The sequence below is a fragment of the Gossypium hirsutum genome, chromosome A10 (genome assembly GCF_007990345.1).
Source record: "Gossypium hirsutum isolate 1008001.06 chromosome A10, Gossypium_hirsutum_v2.1, whole genome shotgun sequence".
Taxonomy (NCBI): Eukaryota; Viridiplantae; Streptophyta; class Magnoliopsida; order Malvales; family Malvaceae; genus Gossypium; species Gossypium hirsutum.
Genome location: NC_053433.1, coordinates 362160 through 388168, shown reverse-complemented (window position 1 = coordinate 388168; position 26009 = coordinate 362160). Strand labels below are relative to the sequence as shown.

The following is a 26009-nucleotide window of genomic DNA, read 5'->3' as shown; positions in this document are numbered from 1 at the left end:
TTCGAATACCCATTGATAAGTAAAAGAACATACATTAAATCCAAGTTAATTCGATAGTCAGTGTCAAAGATTGGAGAAGAAAGCTATTTGAATTATAGTTTGTAGATTTCTGATGTTCAAAATTATTTCACGAAAAAAACTAAATTGTAGAAAAAAAGAAAATGAGTGCTTTCAATTGGTATAATTTGTGCAAACAAATAAGTTCACATAATGACAATTTTAACAACCCAATGACTTAAATAAAAACTTTTGAATAGTTCAATTATCATTCTATAACTTTTTGAAGTTAAGTGATCAAAACATAAACTTATTAATAGTTAAATCGGTTGGATAAAGAACTGACCGGGATACAAGTTCAAAGAGTGACTTTGATCTGATTGGACTAAAAACTAATACAAACCAATTGAACCGGCTGGAACCGATTGAACTGGTTTTTTTAAATTTTTTCTAAAATTCTTGTCCTCTTCATACATTCAAATATTTTAATATCTAACGAAATTTAATCCCCTTTTAAGTTTTTAGGGATTTAAAAAATATAAATTCAATTATCAACATAGTTAAAATTCTTTTATTAAATCCAAATTCATTAAAACATTTTTTTTACATGAAAACTTAATAAAAAAATCTTAATAAAATTAATGATTGGAATTAACTTTTAAGGGACAAAATTCTAATTCCAAAAACTATAATAAAAAGAGCAGATGAGTAGAGTCTATGTGTTGATGTCTTGTACCTGGTTCATCCACAATTTAAAAAACATCTGATCGCTTCATGGACACAATACAGAACTGAATCAAAATCCTTATATCGCGAATTAGTAACTTGTCAAAAATTATATAAAATAAAAAATAACTTAAAACACAATTATTGCCAGAAAAACGTATGTAAAACTTAAAATAACTATTGTTAGAAGCAAAGTGCTAATCTGTGTGGTTCATTTTAAAAGCTAGAAACAATTCACGAGTTCATGCCAAAAGAAAGTATCATCAAAATACCTACAAATCTAAGCAAACTAGTCCCGATGATACCATCGCCACAATTTTTACGTGCTATCTTCTAAGTTTCTATACAGGGAGAATAACATAATCAACAGGGATAAGGATGTATTTTTCCGGGTTCACCTGCACATAACCCTGTTCTTGATTGTATCAGCAGTGGAAAATTTTGTCCGTGCGACCATTCCTTCCCTCATGCTGAATAGGGGTGAAAAAGAATCAACATTCATCTGTAAACAAAATCGACATAGATAAGTTCAGAAAAGAATCATGCAAGAACTAGGTGGCATGAAAATGCTGTTCCTTAAGCTACAATAATGTAGTCCTATGCATATAAACACATTATATTTACGTTACTTGGACTCGGGGTAGCATGTGAGTTTTGGATACGGCTATATGGAAGACAGGTATATGTTCACTTTTTAAGTTTTTCCACGTGCTTAAAGAAGATCTATACTAGAATTAGATGGCATGATAACGATGTTTCTTAAACAATAATAATTTAGTCAAGCACATATGAAAACAATGCTACATGGAGTTGAGTGTAATTTGAGAGGTGTTGGATATAAGTATAAGTCCAACAAGAATAAGTTCAATTTCCAAATTTTTTTCATGTACTTGAAGGATCCTTGGAAGATCATATCCTCATACCAATATCCAAATAATGCATCAAACACAGATACCTAAAAAAAACGAAGAGACGAACTAACATAACATTATACAACAGCAAATCATAGAAAGAATTCCAACTGGCTTTTGGTTCGATTTTTTTTCCTTTTTGATAAAAAAAGAGCATTTCATAAATTAAAAAATGGTTTCAATGGCATTGGTGCATTAAGTTTATTAAAAGCACTACCTAATGAAGGATAAATCAAAGTGACTTGTTACATTCTCCACTCAATTCTCTTCGAACCAGCTTCAGTATCTCCATAATCTGAAAGGAGCAAAACAATATATTTAGAATGTCAAATATTCGGTGCAAAGAGAAGTATACGGAAATTACTGGAAACAGCTAATTCTACGGAACATACACAGTAGAGAAGCAAGATTTGTAGAATCTAAATACTTTGGTTATTATTGATGCTATGTGGCTAAGAGAAGTTGCAAAGACGCATAATAATAATATTATAATAATAATTCCTTTTTAAGAAATATAATGATATTAAAGTACTGTACAATTAAGAAACAACTTACTCCAGGATAATGTTTCAATATTGGGGAATAATGATCAAGTGCAATGTATATTTTCTCGAGAAGGCCTAGAAGTACTTCCACCTCATCACCCAAGAGATCGACCTAAAATACAAGAGAGAAATGCAATAAATAATAATAACCTACCAAATAGCAAAACTCTATTATGAATGGAATGTGATACGCAAAGATCTCTACTTTAGTTCAAGTACATTAACTGCATACCACAAATACAAAAACTTAAATGGAGGTAAATTCTACACTGAATCAAAAGTCAGCATTTATGTTAATATAGGCCCAGCCATAATATCTACCCATCGGATTTTGTAAATGAAAACTTTCATGATTGAATAAGATCATGTTCTTCCTCCTTCATTTTGCATTTCCTACCTTTAATAATGTGAGATCATAAATCATATATTCCACCCAACAGTGCATAGTCAGATAGGTGATCAAATAACAAGTAGAGCATTTGTTACTGTATCATTACACTACCCTTTCAGTAGCCTTCTTCCTAAACTGTTTCTAATTGAAAAAGGGAGGAAATTTTCAGATAGAGAATGCCATTACTTGTACCATAGAAGAAATCTCCAGCTTGGTTTTTATCATTATAAAAAATGCTAGCAAAGCTTAGATATTCCTTCCAAACTTCATTTCAGGTCATATATGTACATAGCCATCTCAGAATGGAATGCTGTAATGTTTCCTAATTCCTAGGTATGTAAATCTTCTGACATACCTCAGTTTCAGCTTTTTCAAGGTCAGAGCATCTCCTTTCAAGACTTTGCTTATATTGCAATCCCTTTCTTTTCAATTTATTTACCATCTGAATTAGAGAACTGGATTGGGAGCTTAAACTTTCCAACCTGAAAATTAACCGGTTTGATGTTAATAAATGCAATAAAAATTCGCCCTACAAAATAGCGCAGAAACCACTTAAGATAAAACAACCAGATGACAACTTAGTGCCAATATATCAAACCAAACTATAATCCATAGATAATAAAAGCTGACAGGTCCATATATGAACATGAAGTTGAGCAAAAGGACACAAGGCCACACACCGATAAAAGAAGAGGAAATAGACCCACATGAAAGGTTTTTAAAATATCCAAATGAGCTTAACTTGATAGATATAAAATTTATACACCAGTATCCCAACCACAGGGTCCTGAACAGGCAGATAAAAAAAAAAAAAAAACATTTTGCATCAAGGCAGGGATGAGCTGCTTTCAGGGCTACCCCTTAGTCAATTGTGGAATTAAAAAATAGACAGATACCATAAACAAAAAGCAACAAGTCATTTGTCTCAAAAGGTTCTGTCAGAAAATGATAGTTCTCTTAAGTTAGTTTCAGTTGAAAGGGTTAAGCATGAGAAGGATGAACTAAATCGAACTTTATTGACAATATTAACTAGTTTTGTGAGTATTAGCAATCTGGAAAGCAAGTCTTGAAGTAGAGACAAAGACCTTAAGCCTATTTTCCTTCACTAAGCAAGCCAAGGGCTAAGGGAAAATCCAAACCATATATTTGACATAAAAAACAGTGCATTTAACAGTTACAACCAGAATGAGAACCAAGGATAATTCATTTGGTTACGGAGCAGACAACAGTTAAACAGCATATTGAGGGTTTATTTCCAATTTTAACCTTCTATACATTTGCAAGGGCATGCAATAGAACATAGAATCACGACAATATTCTGACTCTAAAAGTAGAAAGAAGATTTACCAGTCGGTAAATAGAAAAAAGGTGGTAGCAATTGAGAAAGTACCTTAGATTACTCCTTTTCATATGTTCTGCTACTCGACTTTCAAAAGCAGCAACTCCCTTGGTCAGTCCTTCCACAAGAATAATTATTGATTCCATCTGTTTTCTGTGCTCGTTTTCATTTGCTTTAACTAATGATAAAATATTATCGTTCTCTTTGGCAGCAACAAGAAGCCTGCTTCTCTCACCATTGCTTTCTCTCAACTCCTTCATTGCCCGGTCAAGTTTCGTTTTCAATCCACATATCTCCACTTTGTGTTGCTCAAGTTCCTCTGATGCTTGAAGGAGATTAGTTTTCAGAACACTGGATTCTTCATTGCACTTAGAAATTATCATTTGATGCTGGTTTGTCCAATCCCTTGCACTATCAAGCTCTTGAGAAGCCACCATAAATTTCTCCTTTTCTCTTGCCAATGCAGCCGCTGTTTCATTAAGTAACTTCTCCTTTTCGTTAACTGTAGATGTCACTAGGAGCACTTGTTGCTGCAAATTTTCCTTCTCTGCAACTTCCATCTTTAGCACCCTTTCCTTCTCAATCACATCCATACTTAAGTCATGGAGTTTCTCCCTGGCTTCTGTGAAGGCTTCCCTGAAAATGATTGAACATAGCCCTTCCATAGCTAAAGATTCCAAATCAGAATCTTCAAATCCACTCTTTCTGGCATGTGACATATTGCAAGAAGCATCTTTTAATATAAGGTCATAAATTTCTTTCATGATATTGCGCTCCATCTCTGAATCTTCAGCCATGCACTTTACCTGGCTGATTGCCCCCCTGAACAAGAAATTATATGCATCCCAACTAATGGTAGCTTCAATATGTGCATCCTCAACCGCAGACTTGAGGCTTTCTACCCTTCCAAGTAAGTTTTCCTCAACAAGAGACTGCTCTGAGATTTTCATTATGGCATCAGAAAGATGTGAAGAAAGCTGGTTAACTTCCTTTTTTCTATCAGAGAGTGCGTCTCTCAGTTGACGATTTTCTGAAAGTAGAGATTCTAATCTGTCCTTCAAGATGCTAAGATTATCATTATTATTACTTAATAAAGGAACTTTTTCACTTTCCACAAGAATCCTATCCAATTTCAGTATGACATCAGGGATCTTTTTCCTCAAGACATCAAACTCCTTATCTTTCCTAGATGGAAGAGAAGAACCCCTCTCTTTCAAGTACTCCCGCTTGAGACTAAAATATTTTTCAGTCATCTCTTGTAGTTTATAGTCATGGTTCCTCTTCATTTTTGTCATCTCAACCTTGAAAAAGTTCACCAATTCATCCTTTTTCATGTGTATTAGTTGCTGAGGATCCAAATTTTCTGGCACAGGAATTACCAACTCTCCATCCTTGCCATTTCCTTCCCAAAGTGAAACTGATGACGAAACATGATTGCCCAGAACCTTTTGATGCAAATGATCAGTCCTTTTATCATTACTCACGTCACCATTGATCTCCAATGAACTATGAGAATGCAGCACTCCGGATTCAGGATTGGACAGTGATTTAGAAATGGCATCTAATTCCTGACGCAAGAAGGAAATCTCATTGATCTTCTCAAACCAACTTACATCTTCATTACCATACCATTGAGCATTTTGATCCCAAAGTGTTTTCTCAAGCTGTTCCTCTAAACCGCGGATACAGGTTGTTATTACCATACGTTCAACTTCTTCCTGATATTCTTGCTCCTGTTGCCATTGACAGTGTGAAACCTTGGATGAGTAAACAATATTGCCCACTTGCTCAAAAACAGATTCCAGAGTTTCACTTAAGGAATCAAGTGTTTTCTCTGCTCCAATCCGTTTCTTCAATTCGTCCTCTTGCAAATTACCACCCAATCCCACCAACTCAGAAACCGAATTAATCTTCTTAATAGAACCATGCCCTCTGATTTGGCCAATATCTATCCTGAGATTCTTAAGCTGCCCTTTAGCTGCACTTTTAAGTCTGCCAAAAGATTCTAGTATCTTGTCATGGTCAGTTAAAGCATCCGACAACCTTGAAAATGCACTTAATTTTCCAATATTCGGGTCATTGTTCTTCGTTAAAGGTCTCAAGAGTTCGTTTTCATCTGAACCAACATGGTAAGATTTTAGCATTTCCTTCAACCTCACTAATTCCAACTCTTTCTGAGCAATCCTATCAGCTGCCTCTTGCTCAACAGCATTGACCATGCCCCTGATGATCGAGTCATTCACCATCCTTGAAACGACCAATCCATCCTTGATGTCTTCCACATATAAATCAAATTCATTGAGAAAGTCAACATCAAGTTCTCCACTGTCTTTTATGGGATCACCAACGCTGGCCGTCCCATGAACAGACTCATCACAACATGAAACGGCACTAGAATTTGCATCTATACAGCTCTCCATTTCAGAATTGCCTCCCACCATCAGATTACACTGCAAAGAAAGGGTGAAGGTAAAGAAAAGAGAAACTACACATATTGCTTAAGATCATAATAAAATTTATAAGATTTAATTAGTTGACTAACTCTGAAGGAATTTTTTTGCTCACTTGCGGTAAACAACTTCATAAGAATTCAATTTACATCAATTTAATTAATTAAGCTCGGAAAGAAACGAACTGTAAGGTTTCAAATTCAGTTCGATTTTCTTTTCAAATTTCTTAACAGGCAATCAATGACAATAAAGCTCAAAGTCAAAATTTTAGAAACAAAATTAAACCAAATTAACAATACCAGACAACTATTGAAACCCAAAATTTGAGCAAAATATTCATAATTGCTTGGCATTTAAATAAGAACCGTAAGGATAAATTAGCAAGAAATTTACCTCGAGATTCAAAGACAAAGTCAAAAGTAGTGCAAAATCAAGAAAAATAAAAACTTGAACAAAATTTACTTTTTTAAAAAGGAACTTACAGCTGTTCTGACAGAAAATTTAACGGCGAAAATGAAAGGTTTGAGTCAAAATCTGCTGCATTAAAAATCTCAATGCTTCCTCTGTGAGTGTTTAGTGGTGATTTAGGGTTTCAAAGAAAATATGAGAAAAATGAGCGAAAATGGATTTGGTGAGCGGGAGTTGAAGGGATAATATTATAATTGACCTTAGGATCAGATATATTTACATATACTGCCATTCAAGTTGATTATTCCTCTAATTTAATTAAGTTAGGATAATATATATTTATAGAGGACTTTAGATAAAATATTTGTATTTTTATTGTTGCGGTTAAAAATATTAATTTTAATTGTAATATATAATATAATCTCTTTTTCTAATATTAAATAAACAGCAATGCAATTTCATAAACTAAATTATTCAGTCTAAGCTGGGATTTTTTATTTTTTATTTATATATTTATAGGTTATTAACATTTTTATCTATTTCCCTCTTAATTTTTTTATTAAAATAGAAAATGTCTAGAAACCGAATTCAGACATTATTTTAAATGAATTTTTGTATCACTATACTATAAATAAAATAAACATGATTCTTGATAATCTAAAATTAATAAGAACACGTTTTTTCTCTTAAATGTTACGCAACCTTAACCATGAAGAATAGAATTTACGAGAACCTTTTAACAATGTAATGGGCCCAAGAAAAGTATAAATTTCCAATTTTCCTCGTCAATGAATATTTTAGTAAATTAATAATTAATTAATTGCACTTTTTATAAAGTATGCATTGAAAATAGAGTAAAAAGGAACGTTTAGATTTTTAACTAAAATTAATTATGGATCAAGTTATTTATTTAAATTTAAAATTTTATTTGTAAAGTTGAAGAGTTTAGATAAAAATATATGCTTAAAAATATAATACTTGGTTTCTAAACGGACCAGACTTCAAGTAAGATTTTTTTTATCCAAGCTGGCACAAATTTATCTAATTTTTTTCTCTATTGTTGTTCTGTTGTCATTTTGTTATTATATTATATAATTATTGTTTTATTGTTAATTTATTGAGAAATATTTATTTTAATATATTTAATGTATTATATTTTTTAAATTTATTTTTATATTAAAATAATATTAAAAAATTTTAATACGAGCAAATTAAGCTTAATTTAATTTTTTTATTTAAATTGTATTTTAAAATTTTAATCCTATTTTTTGAGTCAAACTCAAACCTAAAATATGAACCTAAATTTTTTATATTTGGCCCACCCATAATTAACTCTTATCCTAATCAGTGTTTGAAAATTTGTATTGAAAATATTGAAAGTCAAATCAAACACTTATGGCTTAGTTTTAAGAATATTCAAATATTTTTAAATAGTAATTAAAAACTTTAATTTTGATTTTTTACTAGTTCAAGCATTTATCAAATTCAATTTTTTGTTTTTATTAGTCAATTTAATTTATATTTATTAAGAGATAAATATCAAAATTATATATAAATTTTACAATAATATTAAATTGAAAAGTAAATTTTGATTTGATGTAATTATATATAAAAAAAATTTATGGTTTAAATATATACATAAAATTTAGATTTTAATTTAATTATATGTATTTAAAGAAATAAAATATATAAATATAAAATAATTATATATAATTTTACACTTAAACTAAATTTCATCTATAATTTTTTGAGGAATTCATGATTTTTTTTTTATAATTCATGAATAATTTTAAACTTTTACCATTTATTTAATAATGATTCTCGTACTTATAAATATTATATAGTTTAATTATAATTAAAATTTGAATTTAAAGTAAAAGTAAAGGATTGAAGAGAAATAGAATGCTTTTTTTGTGACCCACTGCATTAAAATGTTATGATTAGCTATTATTAATTTAATAATCACGTCCCCTTCAATTATGTAAAGTGAAGAAAAACAGAACAGATCATAATGACCGTGATTTAAGGTTGGACGATTCTTCGATAGTGTTGGTAAACACTGAATTTTTGAAATTTTATTATATGTAAATTACCCCTTAAATTTTTTAAAAATATATAACAAAAAAATATTTTTTATTATTAAAATTTTATGTGAAATATTTCTAAATGATATTACAAAATTTTTAAAAAAATTAAATAACACCCATGATAAATTCTTATATGGAAAAAAAAGGAAAATTAATCATATCATATAATATATATATAACAAGGTAAATATCCATATTTACGTCAAGTGGTACTCTCTCAAATTTTTACATTTAATTTTCTATTTTTAATTATCCATTAAAAATTTTCTTAAGAAAATAATTTTTTAAATTATATTACCAAATTTTTAAATAAAAATATTTTAAATAAATTTATTTTTAAAAAGACTTTCTAATTTTACGGGATAATATAAGATATTAAGTTAAATATAATATTTTTAAAATAATCAATATATAAATCACTGAGTAAATATAATATTGCTTACACGAGTATGATATCAATTAACTCAATATTGAATAATTAAGTAAATGCATGGGAAATATTTATAGCAATAACGGTCAACCCGCAAATGGCTATTCAGAACACTCATGTCTGAATGGCTATTCCGCAAATGTGAAGGGATTTTTTTTTTTTACCATATTATTCATTCACAAATAAACCATTTAAAACCCGAAAATTAAAGAAAAAATACAATCAAAACTCCCCAACAGAGTCGTCAACTTCAAAAACACATAAAAATAGAGAAAAATGAAGAATTCTCTGTCACCTTAGGTATTAGATGAGGTTTCATCTTCCAAGTGAAGAGAAGAGGGATAGGATGAATGTTGGTGTTCTGTATTCATGGCCGGCAATGGATAGTGATAAAGGCAACAGATGAAGCGTGGCTTTGAAATTTTTATTTTCTGGACTTTTGCACATGGGTGAGATAGAAAGAGGAGTGAATGGGTGAGACTGAGCAAGAGAAGAGAATAATCATTATCAATTCATGACCAGCAATGAACAAAGATGAAGGCTGGTTTTGGGTTTTTTATTTTCTAGGTTTTTGCACATGGATAAGATTGAAGAAGAATGAATGGAGTAAGAGAAGAGAAGAATTATTATCAATAATGATATGAAATGTTTTAGTACCCCCAAAGTAAATTAGTATATAGATAATATTTAAATGTTATATATTTTTAATATTTAAAGAACATTGTTTTAATATGTTTATAAACAAATTTTTAAAATTAATTTATTAATATAAAAATATAAATTTATAAATAATAGTTTTATAAATTTTAATTTATTTCTATATTCCATTGTTAAATATAATTAATTTAAAATTAAATAAAATCATAATTATGTAAATAAAATATTTTTAATTAAAAGATGATAATGTCAGTTTACACAAAATCTCCATTCTACTCCATAACATTATTCTATCTAACCAAACAACTTTGTAATGATAGTACATCTCTATTCTATTCCTATAGAATAATTATTTCATTATAGTCCTATTCAATTCCAGTAAACCAAACGTAATCCCAAAAAATGAATAAGTTATTCAAGTAATTAAAATTTTTATTTTGTTAAAAATAATTATCAAATAAAAATAAATTTATTATTGTTATGCTCTTATGACTGATTTTATAAATAAATGCGATTACAAAAAGACATATTTTTTATTACAATATTAGTAGATAATTTTATATATATTACAATTCTTTTAAAGAAAATTAAACAATACACACGATAAATCCGTGCATTGCATAAGAAATAAAACTAGTTTATATAAATAAGGTTAAATATATAATTTTATAATATAAACATTATTGAAAAATGTTAAATTGTATATTAATACTTTAGATGTTTAAATTTAAATATATATTATCATATATATGTATCGAGTATATTTAAAATATGTTTTAATTAATCATTTATAAATATTAATGGTTTCAATAAAATTTGAAGATTATACACTGATAAATACAAATTTTTAACATACCTATGAAGATTTGACATTATTGGCAAAAATTGATACCCTAAGTTTTTTAATACCTCACGTCTTATACATGTAATGGTCATGACCTCGTGCATGGATCTCTAATTACATTATATCCCGTGGGTTAAGCTTATTTTCATTTTTATCATATGAAAAATTAAAAATTAAATTATTTATGTCATAAAAAAAACTTTCTAATTTTTTTTAGTGGTTATAAATAAATTTACATTGATTGATGATTGTAAAGACAATGCTTTAAAAACATTATAAAAACAAAATTAATTATTACAGAACATAAATTAAATAAAGATTAAACAAAGATAACTCTGGACTAAATTAATTTACGTGTTGTAAAAATTAAACTACTAATATACACTAAGAAAAACCTTCAACCGTAGTAATATAGTCAAAACCTAAGGTTCTTATGGTTTCTAGAAACATTTTCCATTTTTAATTTTAAAAATAACTTTCAACGGTGAAAATGTATTCTTAATAATAAAAATATGAAAAATAATAATATTTACATGAATTGAAGCAATATAATATGTTTTATATTTAGAAAATGTTGCAAAATAATAATATTTATGTATTTATATTGGTGTAGTTACGGTTCAATTTACTTAAAGATAAAATTATTATTATCATTTTTTTTAGTTAAACAAAATATTTTTAGTAATTTTTTTATACAATATTGAAAACATAGAAAAAAATTCTAATTTAATTGAATTTATTTTTCAAAATTTCAACTAAACACGTTAATGTAAACTCTGTCTACCCATTGTTCTCTGTAATGTTCATAGAAAGATCCACTATAGTGGGATTAGTAAAAGCACCGTGGAGATCCTTATAATATGGGTCAGTTTGTATTTTATCCTCTACTAAAAAAAATGAGTAAATTAATTTTTGTATGTTAGATCAAACAGTAGATCAAACAGCAAATTGATAATTTTTATTAAAAATCTCATCCATTTATATTGTTAAAAATTGGTTCTTATATGCCAGTGAGGTACGGATGCCATTATTTGATTATTCTATCAATTATGCCAATTCTTAATAACACAAATGGACAAAATTTTTAATTGAAATGACTAATTTATTCTTTAATTTGGCATACAATAACTATTTTGCCTATTTTTGAGTAAAAGATAAAATACAAACTAAGTCTCAATGCAGATGCTTCCATAATTAAGAATGGCAAAACACTTGGTAGATTTCGAGCAGCTCTCACCCCACCCCAGTCCGTTATCATTTCTATTCCTAATACTTTTATCATTCTAAACTTACTATTGAAATTAAAAGGGTGGAAAAAACAACATTAAATCACCATTGATCATGCTAAAAAAAAGCATTAAATCACCATTGATAATGCCAGATAAGATTTTGTTTGAAAAACTTGAGTCTATCTTTCAACAAAGTCTACACGTTTCAATATAAAAAAAGAGTTACAGTTATGAAAAAAAATTGCAAATTTTCTCTCTTTCGATAATCGGTTCAATAACTTCAATATTACTTACCAACACAGTTCCGAGTTTCTGACGTGACTTTACGTCTTCAAGTTCTTCCTTTCTACTTTTAACGACGACCATAAATTTAAAAAATCACACCAAATCTTAACATCCTTTGACCAGGCTTGGTCTTACTGGTCGTTAAAAGACAAAGAAAGTAGCGGCGAATACTTTTCCGTGACACTAGTATTAATGCCACGCGTTTTCCGCACCAGACAAATAAATCACTGCTCCAAATCGCTAAACAAAAAAAACAATCATCTAAAACTATCCTTTCAAAATAATAATAAGTACCACTTAATATAAAATGTTTCTGGATTTTTTATTTAAAAAATGGTGGATTTTATATAATTATAATCATGATTACTTAATTATAACAAATATACATTTTATTATGTTTTCTTTTTCAAGTCAACGATATATTATTAGTAAATTAGATGTATTATTTAAATTTTCAAAAGCAAATCCATTAAGTATATGCATTAAATGTTTTTCTGTTTATATGTGGTAATAGTTTCTTTATATTTTATAATTGCTTGATGTATATTTTTATTTGTAATTATTCAAGTTCCTTGTAAGTTATGTTAAAAATTTGTATGACTCAAATCCCGTCACTTGTTAAATAAATAAATACAATGGTAAAATAAGGGGATCTATGGTGGCAAAAGGTTGAGAGTCGTAGCCTGCTATAGATCCTCATTAAGCACAAAACTGTGCTAGAGTTGCCTCCGGGGATGCACCCATTGCAATACGGACCATACAACACAAGCTAAATCCGTATAGAATTCTTCTTCTTCTATCTAACTCTTAAATAGATGTAGTTGAAACTCCTCTTATATCATTCGCTTTTCAACATTAGTGAATTTCTCATCCTCTGCCCATGGTTTTTTTCCGAAATGATTTCCATTTAAAATATGTGTGTTCTTATTTTTATTTTCTTATTGCTTTGCGATTGTTCTACCGCCATTATCAACGTTTATTATAACAATTTATATGCTGTAATAAATTAATTATATTATATAGTTGCTCGAATATGTATTTATACTTATTTTTATATTATATTTGTTTATAACACTAAAATAATGGGATAAATATTAAAATTACATGTAAACTTTGATCCAATATGTAATGTCGTACGTGGACTTTAATTTTTTGTGATTTTTTACATAAAATTTTATTTTGATTCAATTTTCACAAATCACTAGTAAGACTATTGAATCAGCACTATTTTACATTGATATATTATATACGCAAATAATTATATTAATTTAATATAAAAATAAATGTATATATTCATTTAATTTGATGTATACAATTGAACCGAATTTAAAGTCTCGCGTATTCTAAAGAATCACAATCTAAATTTCATGTTAATAATTGTACAAAATAAAATTCATATATTAATTTGCACATTCGATCAAGGTTAATGTGTAAATCTATTATTTATCCATAGAATAATAAATAAAAACATATTATTTTGACGGAATTATTATTATTATTATTATTTATTTTAGTACGTATTTATGGACCAACTTGTCACTCAAACTCAAAACACTATAATCAGCTATGCCTTATTTCCACACAAAAAGCAACGCCACTTCAATGACGGCGTTTCTACAGTTGATCACCACCGTCATCGTCCTCATTCTCGTTCAAGAATCAACGGCCAGGGAGCTACGCCCCTCAGATCACGGTCTAGAGTACCAAAGCCTACCACCGAAGGGTCTCAAGTCGCCGGAAATGATGTCTTTCTTCGGATCAACTTCAAAGTCTTCCTCCACTTCATCATCGTCGACGCCGTCGGTAGTGGCGTTGCCAAAGGCCACGAATTCCAACGACACCTCATGGTGGCGGAGTGTGGCCAATAACCAGCGGGGAAACGATCACGTGAGGCACGTGCTGCTGTTAGGGAGCTTGATTTGCGGCGTCGCAGGTGTGGCTTTGTTGGCTGCTTCCGCTTTTATTTATGTGATTAAGATTAAATCATTTTCCCCTTCCACTAATTCAACTAAGAACAACAATAATAGTTTGGTCGTAATTAGCAAATAATTACGAGTTTATTTTGGAAAAAAAATAATTAGAAATTGGTGTATTTTATGTCGTAATGTTTATATAAATTTTAATATTTTACTTATACTTGTTATATATATTCATATTTATATACATTTTGATGCCTTAATTATATCTATTTTGTAATTTTTTTCTCGGAATGGATAAGACGTAGCTAGTGGAAAAAGGGCTAAGACTAAAAATAAAGAGTAAATATACATTTTGGTACTTGCATTTGGCTTTAAAGTTTAAATTGGTATCTAAAGTTTTCTTTTGTCTAATTAGGTACTTGAAATTGGCTTTAAGATTTAATTTGATATCTAAAGTTTATTTTGGTTTGATTCGGTACCTAAACTTGGCTTTTTGATTTAAATTGGCACATTTAATTTGATTTTTTTGTCCAAATTAGTACTTACGGTAAGTGACTTATTTGAACAAATTTGAATTATAAAGCGAAATTTAGATACTAATTTGAACCAAAAAACCAAGTTCAGTATCTAATTAGACAAGAAAGTTGAGGTTAAGTTTATGTACCTAATTGGATAAAAAAAATTTTAAATACTAATTTAAACCTTAAAACTAAGTTCAAGTATCAAAATGTATATTTACCCATACTGTATTATAATTATTTTTCTTGTGATTGAATCTTCATTTAATTCTAATAGATGGGACGGTAAAGTGCAATCCAGCTCATCATTTCCGTTTGGCCACTAGTTTTTAGGTTTGGATTGAGAATATATTTGGACTTCGGAGCAATAAGCCAGTGTTAGTTGTCATACCAGGGTCGCTATCGTGTTGTTTGGTGATCCACGTAGTTGTTTATAAGTTGAATCGGGTAACTTGAAAAGTAAAAGAATTTGAGTAATGATATAAATTTGAAAAACAAGCTTAAACGGAAAAAATAAGGCCTATTTAGAAAATGAATCAGATTTCGGATAAATTTTTTTTGCTCGGGCTTGATCCAAATTTTTTTTTAAAAAATTGTTGTTTAGTATATTTTATTATTATGTTGCTATTATTTTATTATTATTATTATTTAGATATTGTATAATTATTATTTTATTGTTGATTTTACTACTATTTTAAAGGTATTTTATTGTTAAGTTGCACCTATCTTAATGTTATTTAAGTATAAAGACTTTTGTTGGGAAACGTTTATTTTAATGATTGTATTTCATGTATTGTAGTTTTTATTTTTTTATATAAAAAATTTTAATACGAACGGAACGGACCTCAATTTTAGCATTTTTATTGAGGCTGGGTTAGAGAAAATTTTTAGGCTCATTTTTCAGCCTAGACCAAGTCTATGTTAACAATTGAGCCTAAAATTTTGTTAAGGTCCGATCTATAGATAATTCTACTTTAAATTGATCTAATTTTTAATAGAATAATCAATTTACTCCTTCATCTAGCACACAAAAATTAATTTACTCATTTTTCAATAAAAGAAATAAAATACAATTCAATTCCTAATTCCTAATTCCTTACCCTCAACAAAAAAATATTATTGCAATTTAATTTCAAATCTGTATAGTGGAGGGAGGGGCATTCATCAACAAAGAAATTTTTACTGGAAAGGCAATTATTGTTAAAGAAATCAAGATGAGATATTCTTCAAGACCTGTGAGTGTTAGCTTTAATCAACATCATATTACAAAATGTTCTCATATATATGATTTACAAACATATATTTTATATTTTTCTACCATTTTTTTAACAGGTTATTTCGATCAAAAGCTAGCTTCGGCAAACAAAAAAATTATATAAAAATTTTAAATTAAATTTGGGTCAGAACCTATCAAAAGTTATACGAATAAAAAATTAATTAAATATGATTATGACAGAAAAAAAATGTGTAAACAGGACAAAAATACATGAATTTTAGAGTCTAATTAGGACTCCACAATAATATAATACATATAATATACATGCATTAACTTATTGATCAAGAGGCAGCCATTCTACTTCTAGATGAAGTTCTCCACATTCAACATTTTGAAGCTTCAGCTGGACATCTTGTTTCACCTTGCCATCAATAATGTTAATGATGCTATCTTCGATCAGCGCATTGTCGTCGGATTTCAACCATTTTCCGATCTGCATGTTGCCGAACATTTCTGGATCTCCATATGCCATTGCAGCTGATATCAAGGGTTGGATATCGATCTGTGCTTCGCCCATTATGTCATCGGCCGAGAACATGTCGTGATCATATACTTCCTACAATATCCGAATTTGACGGATTAGCTCAACATATCATGATTATGCTTAAGATACAAGAAATCTCATATGAACTGTAAATCATCATATACACTTATGCCTGAGGCTTATTTAGACATAGATACAGAAATATGATCCTCCAAAGACACTCAAAATATATAGAAATTTTGGAAAAAATTGAACATATCCATGTTAAGAATATACTCGAATCCAGAACTCATAGTTGAGTCCAAGTAACATAAAAGCAACCAATTAGAAACCCATTCTTATGCAGTACAAAGTAGTTTACACTTTAGGAAATATAATCTATACAAGCCAAATTTGAACAACCCAAAATAACCCGAACCTGAACAATCCTTTAAAAATATTAAACATTTTTTCCCGTTTCCTCTTCGGAGGAAACTCCTATAAAGTTTCTTAATAACATAGAACGGGAAGAAAACGAACTAGTTACCAATTTCAGAGGCCCGTAATTGTTCGGGACGGATAACATGAGGTCCTCATCCCAAACCGGATTCAAGTTGCTCGGAATGACAGCTGTTTGAATAGTCTAATAAGATCAAACACCGAATGTTATCGTTAGTAAACTCAAAGCAACTAATCTTATTCTCGTTTTGATAGGGAAACAAACACACAAAGTATGATGCTCCAACATTTCATTCTTTTTGGAGTATTCGTGTCGGACCCAAGGATATGATGAAATGATTTCGAAATGTCCTCCAAATAATGGAAAAGCTTAGAATAAGTCTAACCATATTTGTATTCAATACATACCCATAATCGGCACTCACACCTGAGCCCGACTAATGTAAAGAATGAAAGCCAAAGATGTTTAGCAACAAACCTGTTGCCCGAGAGTCAAGACAACATACGGATCACTCGTCATCATATCCCGGATGGCTAAATTCGTGCCTTTCACCACTGTGACCTTCAATAAGCCGATAAATTCTACCATACCATCCTGTTACCACTTTCACGGCAAATGGGACTCGTATGAATAAATGTAACACCATACAATTGATTAAGTGTTTTTAAGCCATTTTCATTAACTTAAATATGAACCCTAAAGTTTAACCAGGTCAAATAAGATTTAAGTAATAATCAAACCAAAATCGATCCAAAACTTAATATTATGGTTCAAAACCTTTTTTCAAAAGAAATAAAGAGCAAATGAATTTACCTCATCATCTGTTGGCTTTATTCGAAAACTATCCATAAATTTCGAAGAAAATATCAATTTAAAAGAAGGAGAACTCTTCCCTGTTGATATCCGCAAGCTGGATTTCATAAATTCCTGAAGCTCGTATTTGGACCTAGAGATGAATTGAAATGAGTAACTACAACATAAGCTACTTGGATTTAGATATGAGTGTTGAATAGGGTACATATTTGACAGGGGTATGGTCCAATTTTTCAAAATTCATTTTCATGTATTTGGATGGTATTAATAGGTCATGTTCGCATAACTATGTGTTGGACATGAGTGCTTTAAAGAGAAATAAAGAGTTAAAGCAAACATAAGCTGTTGTAGTTTTAGTGTTTGCTTTCTATCTAAAATTCGATAAATGACAAAATGAATGTGGTCTATGTTATTCCGATTCTTCATTATTCGATTCTTCATTATTCATCAAGTACCTATGTTTGATACGCATTTTCAATAAATATTAAAGTAAGGGTATGAAAATATGATCCTTCAAAAAAAAAAAAACTAGTATCTTAAATGAAAAATTTAACATAATCATCTCAAACTCACACTCGAGTCTAGATAACAAAGCATATGGATGAATTCTAAATTTGTGAGAAGTGGAACCTGATGAATCTCTTCCTCTCCTCGATACCAGCATCTGGACCCGGCTTTGAAAAACCTTCGGGTATATGGGCCTCGTAGATTGCATTAGCAGCCGAATTTCCTCCGACTTCAGACATCGCATCAATTTGTTCATTGGACCATTCATCTAATGTCACTGATAAAACCTGAAAGATGAATTGTAACCCATGAAATAAAACATCAAGCAGAAAATCGAACCGCTTGGCCTTGTACCATAAGTTCTTAATTCAATTGATTTTTTAGCTGTTTTAATCGGTTTGCTAATAATATCGTTCAATATATATTGTTGAATCATACCAACCAATCTAGTTCAATTTTTGAGTCAGAGATGAAGAATAGTCACCTTGGAGATATGTGTGCCAAGGCTTCTATGAACACCGCAACATTTCAAGCATATAAACACTCCAATATTCGACGATCTGAAAAATACAATCCAAAACCATTTTCTTATCAAACAATTTTACAAACAAGTGATAGGCATTACATTGCTATGTACTAAGCTTAGTAGTCCATTCATAGGTAAAAGGTTAAAAGATGCAGTTTGTCCCTATACTTTGATAAAATTTAAAATTTAGTCCATGTACTAAAAAATTTAAAATTAAGTCCTCCTATTTTCTAATTTTGAAATTCCCAAACCTATCATTAACAACTTGGCATATTAATTAGACTATCATCATATGACATTACATATAACTGACAAAAAGTAAACATATTAAGTCAATAAATTCTAACAGAAACTACCAAAAACAATAATAATTGGATTAAAATTTTCAAATTTAAAAAAAAGAAAGAAGATTAAATTTTTAATTTTTACAGTAAAAAGATTAAATCTCAATTTCTGTAAAAAAATATGGACTAATAGCATATTTTAAAGAACTTTAAACAAGTGGTAATAGGTAAAAACTTACGCCCATTTTGGATCCGGAGCCCCACAATCCGCACAAATGCGATTATCACTTTTATTCAATAAGTTCCTTAGTCTTCTACGATTGACTGCAAAATAGGTATTAAAAATAAAAAAAGATTGCATCTTACACTTAAAACTCAAATTTAAAAATAATAAAAATTTGATTTAATTTTTTAAAAATTTAAAAAATAAAATTATATTTTTACTATCATAAAAATATATAATTTAATTCCGCACTCTCAAAATTTTCTGACTTTAGCCTTAAAGCATGAGTATATATCTAAAAAAGGATAAATTTATTTTGTTTCAATTTTTCTTACATTTAAAGGGTCACACTCAATACCGAAAAACATGATATATTATTCGAATTCATGTGTCTATTGCTTGATATAAGTTTTTTTCATGCATTTGATCCATGGTGGATCTTGGTCTTCAAATTTTTTGAAATTTTTTATTTTTTTCTTGAAATTTGTTGAAAATTTTAATTTGCTCCTTTAAATATTTTTTTTGAAAAATTTCATTATTCTTTTATATATTTTTTCGAAATTCTCATTAATTTCATAATTTTAAAAAAATCTTAATTAGACCCTTTAATTCTTTTTGAAAAAAAAACTCATTAAATTCCTAAAATATTAAAAAAATTTAGTTATACCTCAAAAAAAAACACTTAATTTCAAAATCCGCCGTGATACTTGTATCTTCAGATTTTTTCGAAACAACAAATATTCTCGTTACAAAAAAAAGAAAAGAAAAATTGAAATCATTCTATTGAATTGACTAAATAAAAACATGATTGGTTGATGAAAAGTTTAAACATACCTGAGGTAGTCTTTGTAATCATTGTACCATTCATTGCTTTGAAACCAACCCTGAATCATCCAACAATCAAAGCTTGAAACAGAAAACTGAAGAAACAAAATTCAACCAGAAAATAAAAATACAACAACAAATAAATCAACAATTCTCAAACAGAAAAAAAGGAATTTAATTTAGAAACAAATTCCAATTTATGGTTCAGAGTGGTAATCTATTTTCATTTCCTAAATTTTCCAGCAATAAAAATGAAACAGAGAGAAACTAATGATTGGAAAATTAAAATCCAAGAAATAAGCTAAAAGTATGGAGAAACAAACAACCAAAACCAAAATCAACAAAGAATTATGTCTGAAAAAAGAGGAATTTGATAATTCACCCAGAATCGAATTTGGATTCCAAAGATAACAGAGAAAAGAAGAATGGAATTTGAAAGAATTCAAGCTTTATTTTCTTCTTTCTTTTTTTTTTAATATGAGTTTAATTTTAATTTTCTAAAAAGTAATATATATATATTGGCTAAACGATTGAAACATCCTATTATTTACCATTCATGACTGATAATTTTGTCTATCACAAATTATTTATAGCTCACATTTTATTTGTTTTCAATATGATTGTTCCATTAATGAAACCCCCCAAAAATTGTTCCATTAATTCAAAAAGTAATAAAGAGTATTTGGTATTTAAATTTGGTTTCAATATTTATTTGGTACGTAAGTTTTTTGTATTCCTAATTTAGTATATCAGTTTGGCTTCAATGCTCATTTTTAAATTCGATACTTGAATTTCTTTTTGTGACAATTAAATACCTATGTTTGGTTTTAATATTCAATCTAATACTCGAGTTTTTTTTATCCCAATTAAGTACTAATATTTTTATACTAGAGCACACAATCCAAATGATGTCATTTGCTTTAAGAACTAAATTGAACATTAAAATCGAACGTATTTACTAATTTGAAACAAAAAAACTTAAATACCAAATTAAACATTTAAATCAAACTTAAGTACTGAATTATATATTACCCTGATAGTGTGTTTTCCATTTAAAGGTTTGTTTAGATTTTAGTCATTAAAATCACTTTTGCCTTCCTAACTATTATTATAACCCAAAACTTCAAATAGATTTTTATTTTTAAACATGTTAGGCATAAAAATGGGTAAATTTTAGAAAAGTAACTCATTATTAGAGGCATTATATTATCATATGTTTATTAAATTTAAAGGATAATTAGATCTTTGAATAGGTAGAGTTCATATCTCATTAAAGCAAATGCCTATAAACTCTATAAAAATAAACATTTAAATGATAATAGTATCATCAAAAGCTTTATTACTCTTTTTTTTGGTTGAAATGTAAAGTAAAAATATGTCTTTAAAATATTTTCTCACGTAATTTAAGGATATTTGAATCGATTTAGTTAATGTCGTATCAATGAACGTGTCATTTTTATTTTGATATTAATACTAGTACTAAAAAGTGTACAGTTAGAGGAGTCGATAATAAGGGCCCTAACCCCCAAAATGAAGAAAAAAACTCCTTTAATCCTTTAAATTGTACAAAATTTTAAATTAATTTAATGATAAAAATATAATTTAGTCCCTCCTGAAATTTAAAATTCAATTATCACATCTTTAATTCCTTAAAAATTTGTAAAATTTTATATTAATACAATAGAAAAACATACATTTTTAACTTTCATAATCGATATCAGACTCCTAAAAAAAAAAGTTTTGCTTCATGTCTTTTGTTGATTTGTTTTGAGTTTATCAATATATTTATTTTTATATATATACTTAAATTTTAAATTTCTTAATAAATTATATTTCACATATGCATATAAATATATTTCAATTACAATCATGTAAAGAAATTAATATATATTTTAATATAATAAATTTAATTGTACATCTACTATGAATTACATCATACATAAATAAGAATAAAATATTATAAACTTTAAATAAATTTAGACGAGATAAAAACTCCAAAAGAACATTATATTTTAAATGAGTGCCAACCAATTATGGAATCTCCTTTCCCTGGACCCGCGTGTAGCTGATCCCTTTTCCAGCTTCAAGTTTTAACTGTCAAGCCATCAACGGGCAACGGTCACCAGTAGTGGCACCTTGTTGGCTTATCCCCACGTATTTCTTGGCTCAGATTTGCTCACCTGTCTCCCTGGTCAGCACCTTCAGTGCCCGAACCTCTTTTGATTGAAATTTATAGGGATAAAATAATATTTAATCCTTAAATTTAGAAATTCTTTTAATTTGGTCTCTCAACTTTTTTGTCCATATTAATCTTAGAATTTGGCAATTATTTTTCCCAATTTGATCACTCAACTTTGATTTCATTAAGGTGTTACTGTAACAATCCAAAATCCGTGGGCACCAGAAAAGTGTGTTATCGGGCCTCCGTCTTAGTGAAATAAGTTTGAAAATAATTATTAAAAATATTTATGAGTCTAGTAGTGTGTTTAATTAGGTTTTAATTAAGTAAATTTAGCTTAATTTAGAGTAATTAGTAAAAAGGATTAAATTGAATAAGAGTAAAAGTTTAATTATAGATTAAAGAAAAATTAGAAGGACTTAAGAGGAAATTAAACTATTTCTTATAGCTGAGGCGGTTTAACGTAGAAAATATCAAAGATTTTATTGATTAAAAAAATATATATATATATTTATTTAATAATTAAGTATATTATATTATATTATTATATATAAAAGAAACAAATAAGTTAAAAGAAACAGAATGAAAGCAAACGAAACAGAGAAGAACAGGGGAGAAAGAAAGGAAAGAAGAAAGAAAAGGGGAAATAAGTTTATGAAGCTTGAAGTTAATTGGTAAGCTCAATCAAGTCCTTTTCTCATAATTTTGATATTTTAGAAGTCTTAAAACAAGTTTTTGATGAAATTAAGTTGTTACTTTGGAAGTTCTTAGGTTTTAAACAAAGTTCATGTTGAATAAAATGATGAAATAGGGGTTTAATTGAACGAAATTCAAGTTAGAATAGATATAAGGATTGAATTGCAAAGTAAGCTATAAGTTTTGTGTTTTAGGGACTAGATTGAGGAAAATTCGGAATTAAGAAAATATGTTGAAAATTTAATAGTTAAATTTGAGTTTAAATGAAATTTGAATAGGAATAAGGTGTGAATTGGTGTTATAAATTTGGTTATTAACATTTTTCATCAAAACAGTTTTGGGAAGTAGCAATGGTCTGACTTTGAAAATTCACTAAAAATTTTATAAATTGAACTAGAGGATGAACAAAATATGGAATTAAAGATTATTGAGTCTAGTTTCTTATAGTAGAAACAGTGTAAGCAATTAATTGATGAATCAAGAGATATTTGAAATTTTGTAATACTGGTTCGGGGTGATTTCGAGATGCTCTGTTTTAACTTTGGAAAATCATTAAAAATTGTAAAAAAATTATTATGGAGTGTAATTTATATATGTGAACTCCTTAATGAATCTAGTTTCAAAATAAATAAACAAGAACCTTATTCGAGTTCTGTACAATGAGATAATTTAGTTTTAGTAGAGAGAGGTCAGAACTGTCAAATGAAATAACAGGGAAGTATTTAACGAATAAACTGTATTAAATGGCAAGACCAAAAATTCTGGAAATTTTATGATTAGAAGATATATGAGTCTTGTTTTAAGGAAAATTTACGGATATTAATTTGGAGTTTCGTAGCTCAAGATATAAATAATTTAGTAACAATGACTCAAGTAGACAGCTTAATGGTGAAATTATATATATACATTAAAAATGGTTAAATTTGCATGTTTAGGCTCATGAATTAAATTGAATCATGTTGTATTGATGATTATAAATTATTATTTTCGTAGCCAACAAAGAACCTGAAGCATCAGCATCGAAAGGAAAGGAGAAAGTCATCGAGTACTAAAACGGGAGAATTACGGTGTGTATTACTATAATTCGAATTTTAATTATTATTGATTGCTGAATTTTTTTTATTGTTATGTATGGTAAGTAAGACTTGAGGTAAGTATGTGAAATTGATATGAATATTGAGTGAAAATGAAAGTGATGCAAATTGAATCAAATTGAATTGAATAAGTGAATTATGGAAGATGTAATTATTTGAAAAGCGTATTGATTGAAAATGATTGGTGATTTGAATTGTGAATTGAAAGTGATATAGGATTGAGAAAGTGAATTGAATACCCTATTAACTAGTCGGGCTGAGTCGGATATAGTTGGCATGCCATAGGATTGGAAGTGTTTAGGGATACTTCGACCTCGAGTCGATGAGACACTGGGTGTCACTATATTTCTTCGGATAGATTCGATGAGGTACTGGGTACCAACTTTACTTCGGCTAGGCCGATGAGACACTGGGTGTCAACTATTACTTCGAACTATCCGATGAGGCACTGGGTGCCATATTGGTGTGTTTGGTTGGATCCGTGTATCCGCCAAAGTCCGAGTTACGTTAATAGGGTGAAAAAATTGAAATGTGAATTTGAGGCATTGAAACGAGAAAATAAATTGAATTACGAATTGAAATTGGAATTGTGATAATAAGAGAAAAGTATGAAATGTATATTCATAAGTGATATAAATTTAAGTTTGAGAAAATACATTGATTTATGAATTAGTACATATGACATTAATTGTTAGGTATTTTAATATTTATGTTTTTACTATTATTGATATAATTTGAATTATGGTAATATCACTGAGTATATCCATACTCAGCGTACGGTTGTTTCCGTGCGCAGGTTAGTAGAAGTCAAGTGTCTCGGTTCAGCATCCAGAACATTCCCGACTCCAACACAAATTTGGTGATGTATATTTTTCTTTTGGGTAAAGGTGGCATGTACATAGGTGTTATATAGTCACTTGAATATGCATATTACTTTGGGTAGTGAAGGTTGAATTATAAGATTTAGATGGTTAAATGAAATGGTAAGAAAAGTATATGATATTTTGATACATGAACATTAAGTTGTTAAATGAATGAAGTTTTTAATCAATTTTGAATGATGCTATGATAGTTATTAAGTTGAAATTATGTTAATGTTATAAATATTAGTTATATGAATGTGAAAAATTGGTGCTGGTTGTTTTAGTTTGAATTTGCAGAAAGTTTTAGGTAAAAATAAGCAGACCGAAATTTTTATAAAAAAAAAATTCAGAATATTCGAACAAGTTCCGTTCTACTTTTAACACGTGCTTGAACTTTGAGAGTTCAAGATAGGGACTCAATTATTATATTATACCATAAAAGTTATATTAATTGTAAATTATTAGTAAGTTGTCTGATATGTCCGGTAATGCCTCATAACCTCGTTCCGGTAACGGTTTGGGGTTAGGAGGTGTTACAGTTACATCATCATACATTAATAAAATTAAAGTTTAGGGATCAATTGAGCAAAGTTACCGAATTTCAAAATTAATGTGGATGAAAAATTTAAAAACCATAATAAAATTTAGAGACTAAATATTGATTTATCTCAAATTTATAACGTGGACAGGAATTGGATTTTTGGGTTAAACACCAAACATTAGGTAGAGTTGTAAAGAGTTGGATGTTCCACAAATAATATATTAGATTTGAATATTGTAAATGATAAAACAATGTTGAATAAGCTTTACTCATCTTAAGTCAGACCTGATTTAATTCCAATTTGTTTTTTGGAATCTATTTTGAATAAATATTTTAAAGCTATCAAAAAGTCAATTCTCAGAAAATCAACTAATACAATAGATATTTGACCAAGCTATTTATATAATTTTTTATTTTTAGAATTACATCTTTGAAAAGATGAACGTTAATTTTTAACTTTGAATCATGTGCGCTTCATGACTAATTTTCTATAATCAAGGAATTTTTTTTAAACTCACATTTA

General features: G+C 28.6%; 3 protein-coding genes across 3 annotated transcripts; 1 reads left to right on the top strand and 2 right to left on the bottom strand.

The window, feature by feature from the left end:
* Positions 1 to 883: 883 nt before the first annotated feature.
* Positions 884 to 9967, bottom strand: LOC107925086 (WPP domain-associated protein). Its single transcript, XM_016855650.2, has 6 exons — positions 9580 to 9967; positions 3961 to 6359; positions 2926 to 3052; positions 2190 to 2291; positions 1852 to 1929; positions 884 to 1225 (listed from the first exon to the last, which is right to left on the bottom strand). The coding sequence occupies exons 1-5, from the start codon at positions 9601 to 9603 to the stop codon at positions 1867 to 1869; spliced, it is 2715 nt and encodes a 904-aa protein (XP_016711139.2). The 5' UTR covers positions 9604 to 9967; the 3' UTR covers positions 884 to 1225; positions 1852 to 1866.
* Positions 9968 to 13865: 3898 nt separating this feature from the next.
* On the top strand, positions 13866 to 14348 carry LOC107925059 (uncharacterized). Its single transcript, XM_016855624.2, has one exon. It carries the CDS (start codon positions 13866 to 13868, stop codon positions 14346 to 14348), a length of 483 nt encoding a protein of 160 aa, XP_016711113.1.
* A 1814-nt stretch (positions 14349 to 16162) lies between these two features.
* LOC107925103 (ADP-ribosylation factor GTPase-activating protein AGD12) lies at positions 16163 to 20611 on the bottom strand. The gene is made up of 9 exons (XM_016855670.2): positions 20496 to 20611; positions 20123 to 20172; positions 19305 to 19389; positions 18740 to 18815; positions 18379 to 18542; positions 17749 to 17881; positions 17413 to 17529; positions 17023 to 17118; positions 16163 to 16568 (listed from the first exon to the last, which is right to left on the bottom strand). The coding sequence occupies exons 2-9, from the start codon at positions 20154 to 20156 to the stop codon at positions 16287 to 16289; spliced, it is 987 nt and encodes a 328-aa protein (XP_016711159.2). The 5' UTR covers positions 20157 to 20172; positions 20496 to 20611; the 3' UTR covers positions 16163 to 16286.
* Positions 20612 to 26009: the final 5398 nt, after the last annotated feature.